The sequence below is a fragment of the Peromyscus californicus genome, unplaced genomic scaffold (assembly GCF_007827085.1).
Source record: "Peromyscus californicus insignis strain IS unplaced genomic scaffold, ASM782708v3 Scaffold_5__1_contigs__length_169319896, whole genome shotgun sequence".
NCBI lineage: Eukaryota > Metazoa > Chordata > Mammalia > Rodentia > Cricetidae > Peromyscus > Peromyscus californicus.
The window spans coordinates 62,899,373-62,913,277 of NW_026294573.1; the positions used below are offsets into that span (position 1 = coordinate 62,899,373).

At 41.9% G+C, this 13,905-nt stretch overlaps 1 protein-coding gene across 3 annotated transcripts in view; it reads right to left on the reverse strand.

Moving 5' to 3' along the window:
- The window catches only part of Focad (focadhesin), a 287,598-nt gene that overhangs the window by 56,820 nt on the left and 216,873 nt on the right, over positions 1 to 13,905 (reverse strand). For all 3 annotated transcript variants that reach the window (XM_052717956.1, XM_052717954.1, XM_052717955.1), the window contains 3 exons: positions 9,427 to 9,535; positions 4,988 to 5,104; positions 2,475 to 2,713 (listed from right to left, as the gene is read on the reverse strand). In XM_052717956.1, coding sequence (XP_052573916.1) covers positions 2,475 to 2,713; positions 4,988 to 5,104; positions 9,427 to 9,535 — 465 coding nt within the window. The remainder of the gene's footprint in view (positions 1 to 2,474; positions 2,714 to 4,987; positions 5,105 to 9,426; positions 9,536 to 13,905) is intronic.

A 13,905-nucleotide genomic window follows, 5' to 3' on the forward strand; every position in this document is an offset into this window, starting at 1 on the left:
GCTTTATTTTAAATTATTTTAATTTTATTTTATTTGTGAGTATTTTGCCTGCATATTTGTCTGTGCATCATGTGTGTGCCTGGTGCCCAAGGAAGCCAGAAAAGGGCATCAGATACCCTGGGAATGGACTTAGAAATGTTTGTGAGCTGCCATGTGGGTGTTGGCAATCAAACTCCAGCCCTCTGGGAAAGTAGCCAGTGCTCTTAACCACTGAGTTATCTCTCCAGTCTCTATCTTAAATTATATTTCTGAGATGCATTTTATTTTTAATTTGTGTCTGTGTATGGTGCCTATGCAGGGCACCATGTGCACATGAGTACAGGCTCCCTTACAAATGAGAGCCCCTGGAGCTAGAGTTACAGTAGTTGTAAGCCACCAACAAGGTACTGGATACCAAACTTAGATCCTTTAGAAAAGCAGTAAGCACTCATAACCACTGAGCCATCTCTCCCCCTGTAACCTTGGTTTGGGTGGGGGTAATCAGAAAAGGTACCATTGTAATTACTGAGTAAAACACCTAGGTAGAAAAAGGTACCTATTGCTGATTGCCTGCTCTAAAAGAAATGAGCAAGTAGGAAACAGGGATAATTACATGTTGGTGACTACACTATCAAGACACAGGTCCCAGGAAAAGGATGCTATTCGACAAAGTTAAAATCTCCAGGTACTCAGTGCCAGGCATGGTGGCATACATCTTTAATCCCACCACACAGGAGGTAGGGGGCAGACAGATCTCTGATTATGAGGCCAGCCTGGCCTACATACCAAGTTCCAGGACAGGCAAGGCTGCATAGAGAGACCCTATCTTAAAAAAACAAAACAATCTACTAGCATTCCAAGTGACTCAGTCATGGATGAACTTCCTGGTGTCCTTTCCCAGGATTCTCTGCAGGTACAAAGTCAAGAGAGACAGAGGAAGGCAACCTGGGAACGAGGGAAACGAGTGCACGTGTGGGTCACGGTGGGGTTTTCCAGGCAGCGTGATTAAATTCACCTCCATGCAAACCTGAAGGTAGGAAAGCCAGTGCAGCACCTCACCCCAAGCTAATGAAGAAACGAGCCACAGCCAGAATGGGGTGAAGTGGGCTACCTAGAACTGAATGGCTGGGACTCAGCTTTAGATGTAAAAACATGCTGCTTAAAAACACACTGAGCAAGGTCCTGAACACCGACAGTGAGGAGAGCACTGTTTGTAGTGCAGCAAAGGGGAAAGGCACTTTGAAGTCTTAAGCCTTACAAAGCACTTCCTGTTCCATCAGACACACAAGGAATGGAAAGTTGATCCCCACGCAAAGGGCAGGTTCTTTGTTCCTACCTAGAGCTGGGCCTCTATGAATATTCTGGGCATGTTTCATTTTCATGTGCAGATATTATGCCAGTCACTCCATTCATCTGTCAGATGTTTCCAGAAGCTAAAGATGCCCCCTTGAAATATCCATTCCCAAGAGCAATAGTAATTCCCCCCACCACCAAAAAAAATCACAATAGCGTTTGTTCTAGGTATGTAAATTACAAACACAAACTTAACCTCTAGTTTCAAACACTATAGATACCGTGTAATACTGTCTCGTTCATCCACACCAACACCAGTGTTTGCTTTGGGGCCACTAATTGTTACCAATCAGGAAGTATAAGGACATCTAACATCATAGCTAGATGTTTCTCCCTAAATCCTATTTCCAGTACAGGAAGATGGGGCTGAAGTCTAAGTCACTACCATTAAATACTCATGGTAACCAAATATTCATGTTAAACTATACTACAACCAATCTGGATGCATAAAATTCTAAGGTTTAATGTAAAATACAGGGGAAAAAACCAAGTATAAACAAAACTAAAATAGATTAATTGATGTGTAAAAAAAACTTGCCCGTTGAGTGGAATTTTCCACCTGGGTCTTTCATATCCCATTTGCTCCATTCACTGATAATGCTGGCAGGCTAAAAATGAGCAATCACACTGAATAAAGCACCCAGTATAATATGCACAGATTAGGACTCTTTAAAGATTATTAAATGGAGCCAGGGCACAGGACAAAGGCAGCATTTTCAAGCTGGGTACATGCAGTTCTCAGGTGATTGAGTGACTCCCAACACCCCTCTGCTACATGGGGCTCTCCAGTTGTTTCTTCAATGAAAGCGGTAGGGAGAAGGTTTCCTTTACCTACAGCACTCTAAGGCTTTTTTGTTTGTGCCTGTTAATTATAAAGATGTACTTATGGCTTCTATCTTAGCCTTAGGTGTTTTTAAGTAACCATTCACTTGAATAATAACCCTTAAAACACATTAATATCCACATGATGGCATTTTAGGCATCAAAATTCACCCATGTAAGAGGATAAACAATCAATTCAACCATCTCAGAAAGTTTAGCAAGCACATTCTGCTCAGGTGCAACGTTTAGGACCCCGCATGCATACACACCATCACCTAAATCACAAAGAGGAAACATAGCAATAATTCAGTCGACTGTACCTGAGTTTCTCTTCACACAAGCGAGAGAGAAACATCCCCAAAGCAAGGCCCATGTGGATTTGCACGGCTTGAGATTCATCAGCACTTGGTTTCCCAGGTAACCTGGCAGTCAGCATGCTCAGGATTTCCTCAACCTTCTCTTTGCAAGAGATAATGAAAACCGGCACAAGAAGAGACAAAGCCGTGGCGGCAGCAGAGCGCGCAATAGCGCTTGCCGTGTTCTCACCGGAATAGGACTTCTAGGACATGCCGAAGAAAGAAAACAGGGGTTAGCCTCTGTTTAAAACACCTATCACATGAACACCAGAGCAATGCAAGCTTCTTCTACACCTGCATTACAGACAAAAAAAATGAATCTAAATGTGTTTGCTACATACCCCGATTTCAGCCAATGAGCCCATCTACTGCCGAGTGAAATCAGTAATGTCTTTTTAAATTTCAAAGACAGAATTCTAAGTGTCTACATTCAGAGGCTGTGAACCCTCTCACTATATAAACTCAAACAGTTTAAATATTTTTAAAAGCCTGCATGCATACAATAGGAAAGCCAGAAGTAAGGCTGTCTGAACGTAGACACACCACATTACAATTGTCCAGGAAGCTAGGACTTGCCCAGAACAGAAAGAAAGGGAGGTAGACAGGAGTGTGAGTTTACTACAGAGGGACAGGTGGAATTTTAGCACAAAGATCTATTGGCACATCCCCCAAAATTTCTGGTGGGACTACAACCCCATAGATGGATTATTTCCTACAGGGGGTTAATTCCTTTTAATTAAGAGGGAAGTTGAAATTCTAAAAGCTTCTGGTTAAAAGCAATAACAAGCTATTCAAAAGGAAGTGGGAGGGCTCTACGTGTGCCTTCTGACATGCAGTTATGGGAAGAGAAATGAGTAACAGTCCTAATAAAATGGCAGGGCAGCTGAACATAAACAGTATCTGCAAGAGTCCAACATTAGAGCACTCCACCACACAGGCTACATGTTTAGAAATGTGCCTCAAGTAGAGAGGAAAGTCTCTGTATCACCCCTCACTATTGTCCGTTTTTTTTAAACTTTCAGACGTGCCATAAGGGCGGCATTGTCCCTGACAGTCAAAGCACGCTACACTGTGTTTCAATTCTATGTCTATTTGCTCACCAAGCTCTAGTACTTCAAGGATAAAAATCAAGCATGTAGGATGCTATACTGGAAGCTAATATAATGTTTTCAAATGACCAAGTTACTCAAAAGGACTCAGCTACTAGGACACAGGAAATAAAGAAAGTGACTTTTGAAATGGGTCTTAAAAATGAATAATAATGTAAGAAGAATTAAAAAAGGTAAAGTGGTAACTCTGAACTCACTAAATAAAGAGGCTGTCTAATAGGTTTACAAGAACTAAGCAGAATGACTAGCCCTCTGACAGAATATCTTGTCCTGCTGAATGCCTGACACAGCTGTTGTATAGGCTTCAAAACAAGTCAAGCAAACCTAAGAACAAAACCTGACTTCCAACTTAATTCTACATTACCTAGCAAGTTATTTTTAAATCTAGCATTGGACCCAAAGGCCCAGATCAATACATACCAGTCCTCCCAAGGGCAGTGGATGAGGGAACAGAGTATTACAGAGATGACCATAGGCAATGGACTGTGAGCTAAATCCATAATCTTAGCCACGGTTCAGGATCCGTGCTACGTTTTTCTTCAAACAACTGCAACCCTCAGCCACTCAGCTAACTATCTCGTGATCTCTGTAATTCCCTAAGCAATGGATACCGATAGAACCAAACTGAACTAATTCTACACCATTGCAGGAGTAAAGTGATTCCGCAAGCCCAAGGGTGCACTAGACAACAGCAAGATGTGCATTGCACATTGCCTCAATCATTAGAATACCATCGTGAAGACAGGAGAGGAGGTGGCAGACATTTTTCACATGACCAACAGGACTACTTGGTATTTACAAAGAATTTTACTGTTTTCAAAATACAACACTTTTACTTAAATAATTTCACCTTCCCAATCTTGAGTAAGGCAGAAAAGCTCAGCAAAAGAATTTTACTTTTACTTCACAAGGAAAACAAGAATGGTAATGGTAAACTGCCACGTCCATAGTCACAAAGCTAAGGGGTGCCACAAAGGCTTCAGTCATTACAGAGGACACTGTTATTGTTATCATTTTATTAATAAGGACAGAAAAGACAAAATATAGTCAAAGAACCACTTATCCCCACAACGATAGTCCTTGACCCTGACTATACATCAGAAAAAAACTCAAGAGCTTTCATACTGCTGGTACCTGGGGCACACCTAAATCATTATGATCAAACCATGGGGCCTACACAGCAGTCTTTCTTCTCTCTCTCTCTCTCTCTCTCACACACACACACACACACACACACATACACACACACCCTCTAGCCTAAAGTTAGAGCTGGAAATTACTACACTATTTCATAGTTTCCATGTGAACAATGGCTGTCAGGAGAGTTAACCCTTGGTGACTCTGGTCATTTCGATTTCTTGCACTTACATGATAAAAGCAGGAAAAGAGCTGTCCTCTGGGGCGGTAATGGCTATCCACAATGACCAGGAGGGTATCAAGCACCATGGAAACCCACTCTTTCACTGGAAGGAAATTAGGTTGAACCTGTAGATGAGGAACCACATAAAATGACAGCAGAAAAAACAGAACAACTAAACTTTATTTTGACATCTAGAGCACAGCCATCTTTTCGTTAAATAATGAAATGCTATCATCGAAAAGTAAACTTCATCTGCTTGGACTACATGAAGTGAACAGAGCTGGCAAATATATGTCCCGACCTGTTCCCCAACAAGAATACAATTATATTTTATTCAAGACTGATCAGAAGTGGGAAGACAGAGGCTACAACAGAATATACTCAGTTTTCCTCAGTCCAGTGAATTATGATGAAAACAACATTGATAAGAAAAAAGTGTAAAGAAGAAATTTAAAACTTCCCAAATTTATGACTTATTTCACAAAATAGCCAATTAACCTGCAACATTGTGACCGATGTCTCTATGGCTGCCCATCATGTATCATGGCGACATTCACCTAACTAACAAATTATTAAAAAAAACAAAAACAAAAACAAAAACCTCCATTCACTAAAGATAAAACTTGGTTATAAGCCGGGCAGTGGTGGCGCATGCCTTTAATCCCAGTACTCGGGAGGCAGAGCCAAGCGGATCTCTGTGAGTTCGAGGCCAGCCTGGGCTACCAAGTGAGTTTCAGGAGAGGCGCAAAGCTACACAGAGAAACCCTGTCTCGAAAAACCAAAAAAAAAAAAAAACTTGGTTATAAAAGTCACCCATGGCCATGGGGTCAGAAATATTCATCTTAAGATCTTTTGTTATTGGTCACACATGTTCAACTTTAATCAAATAATGAGATCTCGATTCTGTATTGAGAAATGGCTAAAGGCAAGGTCAACAAAAATAAAAGCAAAGCCCCACTCTTACCCTGCATGGCTTCTCAGTTTGAAAAGACTGGAAGGAGGGGATAAAGAATATGAGAATCTAGAACTTCAACTCTGAGCTATACCCCCAGTTATTATTGGGCAAATTAACTTGACAACTGGTAGTTCACTATTGTGGGGAAAAGGGCCAGTCAAAGAAACACACCCTGACCAGAGCCAAAGAAACACACTTTGGCCCTGAAAACCAGAGCCAAATCTGCCTCTGACCAACTGAACATGAAACCAACCAATCCCTGAGCAGAAAACAAACCAATCCCTGAGCATGAAACCTGGCCAATCTGAGCGTGTCCAACTCAAGGGGATCAAAATCTGACCAATTCTCTCCCTTAAAATAGCCTCTCTGGCTGGGCGGTGGTGGCGCACGCCTTTAATCCCAGCACTCGGGAGGCAGAGCCAGGCGGATCTCTGTGAGTTCGAGGCCAGCCTGGACTACCAAGTGAGTTCCAGGAAAGGAGCAAAGCTACACAGAGAAACTCTGTCTCGAAAAACCAAAAAAAAAAAAAAAAAAAAAAATAGCCTCTCTGGAAAAACTCTGCCCCTAAGAAGACCTATATAATCCTCACTGCCTGTTCAGTTTGCTGCTGCCTTTTTCCACCCTGGCAGAGGCAGCCACTCTCCTGGGTTCCTCCCTCCCAATAAATCTCTTGAAGGAGGTCTGGGTGAGACCTTCTTTTGCTGGAACTGAGATGGAGCCTGGGCTGAGTAGAGCAGAGCAGAGCAGGACTGTAACATGGAGCAGAGTTGTCATACTGGGGAAACCTTTCTCTGGAGCAGGGCTGTAAGCTGTTGTGCTTACAGTGACTCTGTGGTACTCCTTGGCTCCCAATTGCCAGAATACTTTTCCATCTGAGCTGCAATGCTTACAACTATAATTACCCCCCAGAAAAGGGATACTAGAATATGCATGAACTTTTAGGGTTACAGATCCAGTTAGTATGTCGCCTTTGATAAGGTATTCCATGACTCTTTCAATGAAATGAAACATTTCCTTATCTTTCTCATTATTGAAACAAAATTCTGGGTTCAAAGTTAAATATCTGAATGTTAACTAATTATACTTTTATCATTCATGTAATATCCCTGGGCTTCATTCCCTTCTCTCTATGTAATGTACATTTGTAGCTCTTGCCTCATAGTAATGATTCTCCTGTTCATTGGTGACAGTGTCACTGAATGTAATATAAGGTTATTTGTGTCTCCAACAACAAATTTGGCAAGACACTGAGTAATAGTGAAAGTATACAGATTTACTAAAAGTGAGAAGAGCATATGCATTAGAACAGGCCTAAATAAACAGTTAACTCAAGAACCTCAAGTTCACTGAGGGGCTTTTGAGCTTAGGTAGAGGGAGGGGCGGCTCCCAAGGACAGGAACAGAGTGGGTTCTAACCTGTTAATATAACTTTGGAAGATCTGCACTTAGTCAATTAAAGATGGTTTGCTCCTGACTCAGGAACCACTTCAGAGAGAGATCTCCCTCCATGACCTTGGTCCAGTAGTGGTTTGAATGGACCATGCTTATCTTTCCTTCTACCAGGATGTGTCTGACTAAAATTACCCACAGGAGAGAAGGTACTGGGTAGTACCCTACATGAAGGGGTAGACACATTTTTCCCATCAAAGGTAGCTGCCTTGGTTCACTGGTCTGTCCCTAAACTCACCTACTTCAATAACAACCTTTGGATAATTCCTTCTTCTCTATTCTTTAGAGATTAATTAAATGATCAGATGAAGCTGTGTTCATTGCCTACCAATGGGATGGGCATAGGACCCTGAGAATCTAAATTGTAAATGGCAGATGCAAGGACAACAAATGTCCCAAGTAGGGACGGTCTGCTGAGATATTTCAATAGCACTTGTGTCAGAGGCTACCTTTTTCCTGGCCAAACCCAGCTTTTAAGTTTTATTCAATTCCAAACGTTTCCAAATTCCATGCATTTTTAGTTCTTGTTTTAATGGATGGGAGTTAGTGTCTTTGCATCCAGAAAAGCATCATGAAAGGAGGATACAGAGCTCGAGGTGCAGTGGTAACAGCTATAATCCCAGAACTTGTGAACATGAGCCAGGATAGTGAGTTGGGGGCCAGCCTGGGCTACATAGTGAGACCCTATCTTAAAAACCCAAACAAACCAAATGAAGACAAACAGAGTACAAATGGCTCATAGAACACTCCTCTAGGACAGAGACAGTGATGTTAATAATGGCTCTAGTTATGGAGAGCTTAGCATTTACCTGCTGTCATGAGATTGTATGTGTCTGTGTGTGTTCTCACATTTATTTAACTTTTACAGTACTATTACCTGGGAAGCACTGTCATTCCATCTTATAGATTGGGAAGCAGGTTCTAAAAGTGCAGATCACTATACAAAGGTTTACAGCTAATAAGTCAAAGTAATGAAATTTAAATATAGGCCTCTGTTATTCCAAAGCCTGTGTTTTGTTTTGTTTTGTTTTATTTTTAACTACTTGGGCCACATCATATCTTGATAATGATAGCTAACAGATAATAGAACTATTTAAATAAGAACAAATCCACAGCTTTTTATTTTGACAGATATGAATTATCTGAAAAAGTACATTGGAAATGAATATTGGCCAGCCTGCCACATGTTTAATTAAGAAATAAATGCCTTGCAACAATGAATAGGCACTTTATCATTGACATCTACAATTAAAATGCAAAGTACAATTTTTTTCAATATGTAAACACAGCTTATTTATCATTTTTTTTGACAGCATTGGTCACTTTCTGTAAGCCTGGTTAACCCCCTAAGATTGGTTACCAGTGATGTAATCACAGAAAGACAGCCCTTGTTTCATAAAATTGGCACCTGCAAATGGAAATGGCCACTTAACTACAGTGGGGAACGGGGAACAGAAATACACCGAGTGAGTCAGCAAGATAGCAGGGCTCAAGATAGTAAGGCTCATCAAGTAGCAGGATTCTGTGGTGATGTATTGTGCACCCCAATAAAACTTACCTGGGGATCAGAGGACAGAGCCAGCCACTAAATTAGACATAGAGGTCAGGCAGTGGTGGCACACACCTTTAATCCTATCACTCAGGAGGCAGAGATCCATCTGGATCTCTGTGTGTTCAAGGCCACCCTGGACTACATGAGAGAAACAGAACCAGGCAGTGTTGACACACGCCTTTAACCCCAGGAAGTAACATGGCAGGGGACAGAAAGGTATACAAGGTGTGAGGAAACAGGAACTTGCTCTCTTGAGGCTGAGGATTTCGTAGAGGTCAGCTAGTGGCTGGCTGTTCTGCTTCTCTGATCTTTCAGTTTTCACCCCAATGTCTGGCTCTGGGTTTTTTATTATAAGACTTTTTTAAGATTTGTGTTACAGGATTTGAAGATGCAGTCACAGAATTTAACCTTGTAAACTCAGGCCCATGCCATCTAAGTCAGTGCTAAGGAGATATAACCAAAGCCCACATGCCCTAAATCCTCCCAACTCACCTCCAAGATTCCATCAGAATCCGAGGAAAGGCTAGCTTCGTGCTTGGACACCACAACAGCAAGGCTGCTCAAGGCCAATAGTGCATTCCCTTTGACCACCGGACTCTCCCTGTGTTGAGAAAAGCCAAGAAAGGACTCAGAAGACCAAGAGAGAAGGTATGACCATGGGAGAGCAGACAAGGTGGCAGAGCCCTGCCACTGCAGCACAAACCTGGTTAGAACCAGAATGAGAATGCAGGTCCGGGGACTAGAGAGATGTTCACTGGTTAGACTGCTGTTGTTCTTAGAGAGGACCTGAGTTTAGTTCCCAGCATGGCAATTCACAACCATCTGCTGTGGGATGGTCTGTATGTCAAATGTGTTGCTGATTGGTCAATGAATAAATCACTGATTGGTCAGTGGCCAGGCAGGAAGTATAGGCGGGACTAACAGAGAAGAGAATTGAGAGAACAGGAAGCTGGGTGAGAGGGACACTGCCAGCCGCCATGATGAGAAACAGCACATAAAGATGCCAGTAAGCCATGAGTCATGTGGCAAGGTATAGATTAATGGAAATGGATTAACTAAACTGTAAGAACAGTTAGCAAGAAGCCTGCCATGGCCATACAGTTTGTAACCAATATAAGTCTCTGTGTTTACTTGGTTGGGTCTGAGCGACTGTGGGACTGGCGGGTGTCAGAGATTTGTCCTGACTGTGGGCCAGGCAGAAAAACATTAGCAACAACCATCAGTAACTCCAGTTCCAGGAATCTGACACTCTTCAAATTCCACGGGCCCCAGGCATACACATGATACACATACATATGCAGACAAAACTCTTCTAAGCTCCATGGGCCCCAGACATACAAACAATACACATACATATGCAGACAAAGTATTGATACACAGAAAATAAAAATAACCAACCAGGTTGGGCGGTGGTGGCGCACACCTTTAATCTCAGCACTCAGGAGGCAGAACCAGGCGGATCTCTGTGAGTTTGAGACCAGCCTGGTCTACAGAGCGAGATCCAGGACAGACACCAAAACTACACAGAGAAACCTTGTCTCAAAAAAACAAACAACAACAACAACAAAAAGAAGCCAGGTGTGTCAGTGCACACCTTTAATCCAAGCACTCAAAAGCAGAGGCAGGCAGATCTCTGTGAGTTCAAGGTCATCATGGTCTATATAGTGAGTTCCAGGACAGTCAGTGATACCTGGTGATCCCTGTCTTGAAAATAAATAAAACAAAATCAAATAAAAAGAAATACATCGTTTAAAACCTGTAGGTCTGTCTCCCCCCAGATACCAATAACTTCTGTGCTGACACTGGAGCTGATTTTTAACTCTCCTCGCCATGGCCATTGTGACCTTGTGCAACTTAGAAACGCAAGCTCTTATTTCTACGTTTTCTTCCTGCACATCTCATTTCATTCTCTGACACAGCATTTCCCAAGTGATATTCTTCTATGTCATTTTTAGCCAATTTGAATTTATTGATTTATCCCCAAAACAGAATTAAACACCTAGCAAAGTGTAATGGCCTTTTCTGAGGCAGCAGTGTATGGAACCAGCTTCCCCAAAATCAGGTCACAAGTTATCCTTTACTCCCACCTAACATGTGGCAGCTTCTGGTAGTCATGACTCCCCTTCTCCCTTATCTCACTATTTCAAAGCCAGAAGCCTTAGGGCCACTTTGTAATATGACTTAGCGATTCCAGATAAGATAGGAGGGTGGTGGGGGTTGTTTTTAGACCACTTGAGTTGAGAGTTGTCCTGTTATATAATTTAAATGACAGCTTTCTAATATTAACAATAAAACTCCTATTTTTTACTTCATAACTTGGCATCATAAAAATTACCTAATTTTCATACATACTTAGCATGTAAAAATGTACACTTAGTATTATTCCATACCCCCAGGCTAATCCTATGGAAGAAAGCTCTGAATGAGACAATGATGAGCTGCTGTCTGCAGCAGAACTTCCCCATCTCAAGAATCTACTCTTGGGTATGTAATTGCAACCCCATGATGTCCCACAGAGAATGTCTCCAGAGCCCTGGAATGGAACCTAAGCCTGAATTCACAGCATGCATTTATTATATGCAGTACAGGGTTAGAGCAGACCCAGAGGATGAGAATGACCTTCACACCAGTTCCCCAAGCAAACCTAGTATCTACCTCCAGATCAGTCTGCACACAGACGAACAGGTACTACAAGGTTCTTAGGAACGTGTGTTCTTGTATGTTTGCCTCTATTTTACAGGAATCAAGTCTTTTCATTTACCTAAACCTTTCTGCTTCTCTCTCTCCCACCCTGAGCAGAAGCAGTCCAGCTCAGTGAAGCCCTGCTCTACAGCTTGCTCATTCTGTCCAGCCCTCTTCAGTTCAGTCTTCTGTGAGGTCTGCCTTGAGTCAGTAAGGCATCAACATTCCTACTGAAAAACCTGGAAGAACTCCTAGAGGTCTAAACAAATGGCTCCCACTGAGGCTGTGGAAACATTAATCCCTAAGGATGGATTGTGGAAGAGAAAGAGGAGGAGGAGGAGGGAAGAAGAAGGAGCTGTTTAAAATTCTCAGTAATCTGAAAATTAAATCTTTAGTCTTCTCACTATACAGAAAACACACAGTTAAATGGCTACCCAAAATTGCATATCAAATCTCATTAAATAGGCATCTTACATAAAAAGTATCTTTATAACACACAAGTTACAAAAGAGAATTTAGCCTATTTCTTTTGAAAGATTTATTTTGACTTTTAAACTTGTGTGTATGTATGTATGTATGTATGTATGTATGTATGTATGTATGTCCATTGTCCACGGGAATGTATGATATGTGTGTTGATGCCATCATGCCATCAGAGACCAGAAGAGGAAATCAGATCCTCTGGGGCTGGAGTTATAGGAGTAAGCTGCCTGCCATGGGTGTTGAGATCCAAACCTGGGTCCTCTGCAATAGCAGTGAGTGTTCTTAACCACCATGCAATCTCTCTAGCTCCTGCCTGCTGTAAAACAGTACTGCAAATCATTTTATTTCACTTGTCTTGACACACCTAAGGATGTACTGTAGAAAAATGAAGGAAAATATATTTAAGGCCACTGGTAATTAGATCTTTGGATGTAACCTGAATTTTATCTAGACATTAATTTCCAGATAGAACATAATTGCTCAGTCTACGCAAAGCATCCATGGTTCAAGTTCACAGTTGGAGAAGACTCCAGGACTGGAGAGCTTGCTTATCTCAAACTTGTTACAGTACACACTGCATACTTAGCAGGAAGAGCTGGCTGGTGAAAAGTCTACAACCAGAGCAGCACAAACTCACCGCCTTGTTACTCGAATAACTGTCCCCTACCAGTCAAACAGCTGTGACTAATTTGCATAATAACATGTCAGCAACAGTACAGTCTTTATCTAAGCAACACCACTGACATTTTAATTAAATTGTCCTTTGGAACAAACTGATGTCATTAACCTAATTAAAAAGCCCAAGGAAGGATGAGTTTCAGTGATGCTTTCTGAGGGACAAAGTATTGCATTACATATCAGCAAAGTGACCCAATCATTTGGGGATTTTTGTCTTTGAGTTCAAACCCATTTAATTAATAACAATGAAAACAAATTGCCATCAGTCATCTGTCTTACCCATGTTCTGGTTCTCCCTTAATCATAACCCCAATTCTCGAAAATACTCTCTCAAATGAGCAAGTCAGTAACTCTGTGACTGGAAGTTACTTTCTGCATTCAACTCATGAGTGAACAAAACAAGCCCCGGGCTCAGGCAGTCATGGCGGCAGCTCAGCTGTCAGAGGGTAGGAGCGAGGTCTCTGCCTGGGTGAAGGAAGCCACTGGAAAGATGCAGAGAGGAAGTAGCAGCCATTTTCTCCTCTTCTGTCACTGTCATTCAGCCTCTGGACCTTAAATAATATCCTAGTCACTTCCTGCTACAGTGAGCCCTATCCCAATTGTTTTATTAAGATAAAATCTTAAAAAAAAATTACACTGTAAAGTTTTTGATAAAAAAGGTGGTACTCCTATAAGAATCTGAATTGTTTTATTGTGTACCCCTGAGAATGTGAACACATTGACCTTGGGTACTAGTAGCAATGTGTTGCCTAAAAAAAATCTATAGAGAAAAGTCATGTTGAAATAAGATTTAAGAACAGGGGTATAAAGGTGACTTCAGAGGCAAAGTTATAGTTTGTCTCAACATAAACCTGCTTATTTCTGCACCATCCAAGCTTTCTGCTCCAAACATCCTGCTTCTAACAGGATGCAAGAACAACACTGCACAAGAACACAAACCACGAAAGGAAAGGAGGCAAGATCACCACCCTCACCTGTACGGCAGAGCACACGCATTCCTAAGGGATCCTTTCTGCAGATGTTTCCCCAGGCCCACCCCAACAGTGGGGAGACCACCAGTTCCCTTTTCCTTTATTCAGTTGGAGGGGGGGCGAGGGAGTGAGTAATGAGCATGTGCTGAGATGGACT